Genomic DNA, 8,047 nt, shown 5'->3' with positions numbered 1-8,047 from the left:
GCTATTCATACCCCACCCTTAAACTACGTATACATGCATAACCTAAAAAATTATTAGATATATATTAATATCAAAAATATAATGGAACTCTAAATATTTTCTCATGAAACAAAAATACTATCATCGGGTCAAGAAAAATGATCATCGATCATACTATTAATTATCATGGAAACAAAAATATAGAATTAAGATCCTTTAAAATTATACTCAAAATCAATGAAATAAAATCAATATTCAGGATACAAAGATAATAAATTTTGATTATTTATTTTAATTTAATAGTCAAAATGTCTCTAACTAAGTTTATTATTAAAAAATACGAGTATATTATATATATATATATAAAACATGTACTTAATTAGAATATGCTTGCTTGCAACCATATTCACGTACGTCTTTCTTTAATTTCACGTAGTTAATTGGCTATAAATACTGAACAAAGCCACAAGCCCCTACACATTATTAACTCATGGCCATCTCTATCTTTAAAGCTTCAAGCTTATTACTTACACTCATCATCATTGTATTATTATCATGTAACTTGATAGCTTTAGAAGCACAAACTCCGGCACCGGCGCCAGGCCTGTCGTATACATTCTACCAAACCACTTGTCCTCAGCTCGAAACCATTATTCGACAAAACCTTCAGACGGTTTTTGCTTCCGATATTGGCCAAGCTGCGGGTTTGCTTCGAGTTCACTTCCATGATTGCTTTGTTCAAGTACGTACGTCTAGCTTCTTTTAATTTATTGTTTTTTTGGATCAAGAATTACATTGATCATATCACTCTTTTGGTACATCAATTCAAGCAATTTTATATTAAAAAAAAAAGTGACCATTTAATTAAAATCTTCTTAGATAGTTAGCTAGGGTATCGATCGCTTTAAAGATCAACTTGAAGCTATAACATATTCGATCTCACTTTAACTTTTTAGATTTTAGAGTTTTTTTGTTTTCTTTTTTTCATATCTTGTATGCGACAAAATCTATTCAAATGAAAAACTATTATTAGTGGCTAGACAAAATCTATGTAAATATTTAGATATAGATATATTATGAGTGGTCTCTGAAACAAATATATGCAAGGGGACCGTATAGTATTGAAGTTAATTTTTGAAATATGCTAGGATGGACTATATCATATCCCTGGCATTTAACCATATGATATACACATATATAGATATAGATATAGATAGATTGATAATTTGATATATTGATCTTGATAAGATATATACACAAAATCTACAATTTAAGCTATATTTATGTAGATGTGCCCACCAGTAATTAATATGTAGATGATAAGTCCAACTAGTCAAAGGCACTCTCATTTTTACCTAAGGTTTTGACTTCGATTATAGGGATGACAATCTTTGGGGTTTTTCCCTCTGAATAATTGTAACGGCCTATGGTCAACATCTCGTTTTCTAGCGTACCTGCAAGATTTCACCATTATACGGTGAAGTTTCCCCGATCGATATCGATGTCGTGTTTCGACTTAATGTTGAGGAAAAAAAAAGGTGGTAGATATTTATTCCAACTTAACTTAGAACATTTTGTAGAAATACTATTTTTCATAAAAAGCGTAGTCAAAACTTAAACAACGAATTAATAACAACCCTATGATCATGATCGCCATCTTTAACGGGTAACTTTGAATACTTTCTAAACTTGGAGAGGCTAGAGCATGTGTCCAATACTATGTGTCCAATACTATTTGTTAGATTTTGTCCATTTCCAGAACTTCTAACGGGAAATTCCAATAATTCTAATGTGAAAATATAGATAACCAATTAATTATCGGACAGCTCGATCAATATTAATCTTATGATATATAAATATATATGAGAGAAAATAAATCATATAATGTTATAATTAAACGAACATTTTATAGGACTTAATTTGGATATATATATGTATATACATATATTTTTTTTATCATTAGACTAGCATCTTAAGGATAAGTTCAGTATGATACACGTTTATGATCATACTATAGTAGGTCATTTAAACAAAAGTAATACTCGTATATGACACATTTGTATTATAATGTTTGATCAACAACTTTAAGACACAGGTCATTAAAAAACGTACCTCATGCGAACATATTATTTTTGTAGTTAGTATAGATCACTTTCCATAACCAGACTATAATTTTTCAAAGTCTTCATGCAAGTTTTAATTTTATATTGAACTGACTGAATTTCATGTCATGTATATTTATCCTGGCCGGCCGACAAAATTGTAGACTTTTATTAGTCGTTCTTGCTAATTTATAATAATGAGTCAGTTGGTTTTTTATTATTATTTTGTTAAAAAAAGGTATTGTAAATATAATGTGGGTTGTATTTAAGAGTCTAAAATTATTAAAGCAGATATAAGGTAATCTTGACAGAACATTTTGGTCTTTCTATCGGCCCCCTCTTAATTTCAAAGGTACAATTCGTTGATTTTTGAGGTCTTTCTTGTAAGAGTTGTGAGACACTATTATAGACTATAGAGGATATTAATAACAAATAGACCCATGCCAATTTCATTGATTGAAACTTGGAAGTTACTCGATTTACTTTTTTTCGTTTCAAATTTATTATTTTTAAACAAAAATCACTTTTTTTAATTCGAAAAATCAATCACATCCAGTATTATTATTTAATGTTTACAATTTAATACTGTAGGATTTTATAAAACATTAAAGAGTAAGATAAACAATATATATAAGAAAAAATATTCTAAAGTTACTTCAAGCAAAGATTAATTAAGTGGTTAATTTATAGATCAAGATATGTTCTTCATTTGAGAATTATCATGGATTGACATGATGTAATTTTGTTTTTGACTAACTAAAATAATTTACTACAAACGCTTCGTATGGTTTACATGCACACTATGTTGTATACATGTTGTATTTAAGCTTTAGCTCAATATTAAAAGATCGTCTTTTTATTCAAGAGATTTTGTGTTAAAGTGTTGAAAGTACATAAAAAGTCCTTTTATGATGGCTTGGTTTGAGTTTAGTACTCGGGTTCAAGTTTGCCGCGGAAAGTTTATCGGCCCCTATTAATCGTCGTGCCTTCGAACGGATTAATAGGAGGTTTTCCCCATCAGGTATCTAAAATATACATTTTTATTTCAAAGGAGCTCTTTAACGCGAACCCGGTTAAAAATATATACATGTCATAAATTTTTTTTAATAATTAAGATGTGTCACGTGGAGGGACATATTGTTGCTCTTTAATAAACATAGAATAGAATGTGACGATCTCTTTACACCTTAATAGGATATGAACCAATTTAATGTTGTTCAACATGTTTGTTATTTTTTGTGTAAGATTTTGAATATTGATAGTAGTGGTTTCGTAATCCAGGTTACGTAGTCGATAATGAATAATAGTCTAGCGCGCGAGAGAATTTTTTAATAAATATATATTGACTAACTTTAAAAAATATATACATATTTCTAATTATTTACAATATGTTTTTAAAGACAAATATTACATTGTTTTTTATTTCACTTCTAACCTATCAATTCATCATTTAAAACTGAAATGAAGTATTAATTATTAACATGTGTATAGTTTTAATTAAAAATGTTTTCTAATTTTTCTTTGACTCATATATAAACTTCAAAAATTCAGGGTTGTGATGGTTCTGTATTGCTCGATGGTTCAGCCAGTGGACCAAGCGAGAAAAATGCGCCACCGAACTTGAGTTTACGAGCACAAGCATTCGTGATCATAGAAAATCTTCGTCGGCTTGTACACAACGCTTGTGGCCGAGTAGTCTCATGTTCCGATATTACTGCCCTTGCTGCCCGGGACGCCGTGTTTCTGGTAACTAAATTATATGTCTAATCTATTCAATCTTGTAATATTATAATATATGACACAAAGTAACAAATTTTTATTTATGTGATGTTTGTAGTCCGGTGGCCCAAATTATAGCTTACCTTTAGGAAGACGAGATGGGCTTAACTTTGCTACTCAAAATGTAACACTAGCCAACCTTCCTCCGCCCACAGCAAACGCGTCCGTGATTTTAAGTTCCCTTTCTCAAAAAGGGTTCACTCCTACGGACGTGGTCGCGCTCTCTGGAGGCCACACGATCGGGAGAGCCACTTGTACTTCTTTCACAAACCGGCTATATCCAACACGCGATCCATCTATGGACCAAACATTTTTCAACAACCTAAGATTAACGTGCAAGGCTGCTAACTCAACCAACACTACTAATATGGACATAAGATCCCCAAATGTGTTTGATAATAGGTATTATGTTGACCTCATGAATCGGCAAGGGCTTTTTACTTCGGACCAAGATCTTTACACGAATAGCACGACAAGGACTATCGTTACAAACTTTGCCGTTAATCAATCGTTGTTTTTTGAAAACTTTGTGAATGCAATGATAAAGATGGGGCAATTGAGCGTGTTGACTGGCACACAAGGGGAAATACGAGGAAATTGCTCACGAAGAAACTCAAATGACTTGTTCATATTGCCGAACATGGAGGATGGCCAAGATGAGAAGTTGGCATCATACTAGAGTGATGTTTTGTATTTATGAATATATAGCTTTGTCGAAATAAATAATATGCAAGATTTCCGAGAATTATACATGTCTTGGTTTTATCTTGTTTATGTGCTAGCTATTGTGATCAATGTTTACTTCTATTGTATCTAGATAAGATCGAACACTATGACATCTACTTGCCATGTACTTCTATTTGCATTTAAAGTTTTTCCCCTAATACGTTTTCACGTTTTTGAGCGGATTATTACGAGGTTTTCCTTTTATTACGTATTAGGTGAAGGATGAAGGATGCTCTCTAAGTGAATCTATTTAAGACAATATAGTTAAACCCCGTTATGATATTCGATTCCTATCTTTAAAAAATAAAATAATTAAAAGATGGTTCTACGATAAGCTATATTGTAGTTTTCTGTTAATCATACTTAACTACTACTCATTATTTATAAATTTAATAATATATTTAGCTCACTAACTACTCCAAAACTATCTTATACTATTACAATATTATTTTTTAATCCATCAAAATTGAAGTGCAAGAAAAGATGTTCAATGAGCATTTAGGCCTCTCCCTAAGCTATAATACACTTTACCTCTTCCACACATCTTCCACACTGTCACATCAGCTTTTCTTTCTCTTCATCCAGCCTTTCCACAATCACTCCATATAACCCCTCTTCCACACTTTTTATTTATTTTATTTTATATTTAAACAAAATATAAATAATTCAACATTTATTTAAAATTAAACATTACAATACATAATTAAAAAATACAGTTTATGATTAAAACACGAAATAGATAATAATGCTATGAATACTCTTCATGATCTTTTATTGACATTTTTCCTAAGCCACGGTAAACAGTTTCGTTTGCCCACCACTTGTCGTGTTCTGGGCATTTGACTTCCCATGTTAATTTGCCTTCTCCGCAGTTGTCGTGGTACGATTCGGCCCAAGTGAATTGGTTGGTCAATGTGTGACCGACCTTAAAAACATTGTCGATCACCCTCTTCACTCTTTTGCTCTCATCCGGCAGAAAATAAGAATATTTCTCTTCGTGTTTCGAGACCTTTCGACCTGGTGCTTCTATTTCCTGAACGTGTTGGTCGCATTGGTGTCTCTTCTTCCGTAGGTAAAGCAAAACTCCAGAGAGTTCATTTTGAAGGAGGGTGTCCTCTTTGACATCTTCCATGATTCGTTCTTTCATCTCATCTTCGATGAGACGAGGTCGGTGAACGTTCTTATTTGATGATGATGAAGCCATTTGGAATGGTAAGTGAGTTAGCAGATGAAACAAGTTTGAAGATTAGACACAAGTGGAATGGTGATGAAACTGGTTAAGGTTCTGGGTAGTTAATTATAGAGTGATAATGTAGCTAGTCGTTAAGGGACTGTAAATGTAAATATTTTTTGGCCGTTTGAGGGATTGTAAATGTAAATATTTTTGGCCGTTTGAGGGACTGTAAATGTAAATATTTTTGAATTTTGAACGTTGGAGGAGCGTCTGTGACTTCAGCTATAAATACTTTCTCATTACCAGATATTTCATTTCAAAACTCACACTTTTATACATCTACAATGGTTTTTTCATCAAATGCCCCTAACCGAAAACCACGAATGATTGTCGATCAAGTGAATGACAGTATTATGGCTGATATCCTCGACCACCATATGTGCAAAGACAACCTTGTTCAAATTGGTCAAAAACTTCAAGCGAAAAAAGAAATGGTGTCAAGAACAAATCAAATATATACAAACGGGCCATTGTACTGAGCTTGAGTATCAATACTTTACTTATTGGAAGGGAAGTTTGACAAGATTCAAGAAACTGTGGAAGGAATTGCTTGTACAGTCATCACCTTGAATGAGTTCATCAACAATGCCAAAGCAGTTTATGCCCAAAAGAAATAAGTAGCCTCTTTTAATATTATGTTGTATGTTTTTCTTTATTAAGTTTTTATTATTTTAGAATTATAAATAAACTAATGTTCTTAAAGTAGACTTATTTTATTCAAATACTTAAAAACTTTACAATAGTAACAGACAACACACAATTCAAAGTGCTAAAACACAATTAAAATACGAAAACACACTTAATTATTATAAAAGTTGGGAACATTCATAAGCTCTTGGAAACACCGCTCGTATTTGAAGTCCCTCCCATAATTCTCCCGGTACTCTTGATGGGCCGTTACATAAACCATCTTAGCCGATAAAGTCCCCTGTGCCTTCAACCTCGAATAGATTGCCTCAAACTGCTTACATTCGGTGCGAATTTTGTTGAATTTACATACTAGTTGACTTTTGGACCTTGAAGGTTCAGACGTGTTCGCATTGAACCTTTCACATATTAAGGTCCACATGGACACACTGGACTCGCTTAGGTTAGGCATTTCAGTCATCCATATCCAACACATGACCACCAAACGAAGTTCGGCTTTAGTCCACAATTGCCTCGGCATTTTGAAATGGAATGGTTTTATGGAATGGTTATGGAATGGTTTTTTGAAATGGTTTGATGAATGATGTATTGAATGAAGTGTGAAGATAGTATATATAGAAGAAGGATTAAAAAAAAAAAAGTATTCGACCGTTGCATCTTTTTTTTAAAAAAAAGTTTTTTGTTTTTGTTTTTGGTGTTTTGCGAACCAATCCCCTCGTCAACACTCATCGATCGATCGAAAGGAATTGAAAGAAGGAGTCGTCGACGACCTTGCTCCCTATGGAGTCTTCATCGATGAGGTGTCGAAGAGCGGTCGACGACCCGTTTAGTGAGCAACCTTATGTTGCAAGAGCTTGAATCATAAACAAACACTCACGAACCATATATACATGGGGAAAAAGTGTTTGTGTGTATGTAACTTGTGAATAGCTACTATTGTATGAAAGAAACTTTAGTCGGGTTCATTGTATGTAAGTAACATGCTAAAACTGAACGAATCGTGTAAGAAATCAACGTAGCACCACCAGCTATCTGATACATGGCCCAATGAGAGACCTCCACATCTGCTTGTTTACACGATTCATCCAGTTTAAACATATTATTACTAACATACAATGAACCCGATTAAAGTTTCTTTCATATACAATAGTAATCGATCACAAACATAAACACACAAATACTTTTCCCTATATACATGCATTGCAAAGAAATCATGCACTCAATAAGCACCTTTCATTTACCATATCCTATCAACCTTAAAAACCAAACATTCGAGGAAATTGTTTAATTTAACGCGTATAAATCATAACTGCCCAATACCACAAGGAGATACACATTAGTATTGACCTTAAAAAAGTCTTACAAATCATCTCAATAGTTATTTGCAATTTTTAATGTTTTTCTATGTATTTTCTAAATTGTTATTTGTGTATTTGTTTGTTATCCTTGTAATATAAATAAGATGGAAATTTTCTCTAAGTTTTCTCAACTTAAAGGGTAAAATTTAGAGGATTTTGAACTTGGATAAAAATCAAGAGCATAAATTTTTTTAATTTATAGTTATTTCAACGTAAAGGGA

General features: G+C 32.4%; 1 protein-coding gene across 1 annotated transcript; it reads left to right on the top strand.

Annotated features, from left to right (window-relative positions):
• The first annotated feature begins 444 nt into the window (after nucleotides 1-444).
• LOC122611132 (peroxidase 12-like) lies at nucleotides 445-4,605 on the top strand. The gene is made up of 3 exons (XM_043784105.1): nucleotides 445-721; nucleotides 3,633-3,827; nucleotides 3,919-4,605. Exons 1-3 carry the CDS (start codon nucleotides 470-472, stop codon nucleotides 4,537-4,539), a joined length of 1,068 nt encoding a protein of 355 aa, XP_043640040.1. The 5' UTR covers nucleotides 445-469; the 3' UTR covers nucleotides 4,540-4,605.
• Nucleotides 4,606-8,047: the final 3,442 nt, after the last annotated feature.

The sequence above is a fragment of the Erigeron canadensis genome, chromosome 8, assembly GCF_010389155.1.
Source record: "Erigeron canadensis isolate Cc75 chromosome 8, C_canadensis_v1, whole genome shotgun sequence".
Lineage (NCBI taxonomy): Eukaryota > Viridiplantae > Streptophyta > Magnoliopsida > Asterales > Asteraceae > Erigeron > Erigeron canadensis.
The sequence above is the reverse complement of the archived record's forward strand: the minus strand, read 5'-3'. Positions and strand labels throughout refer to the sequence as shown.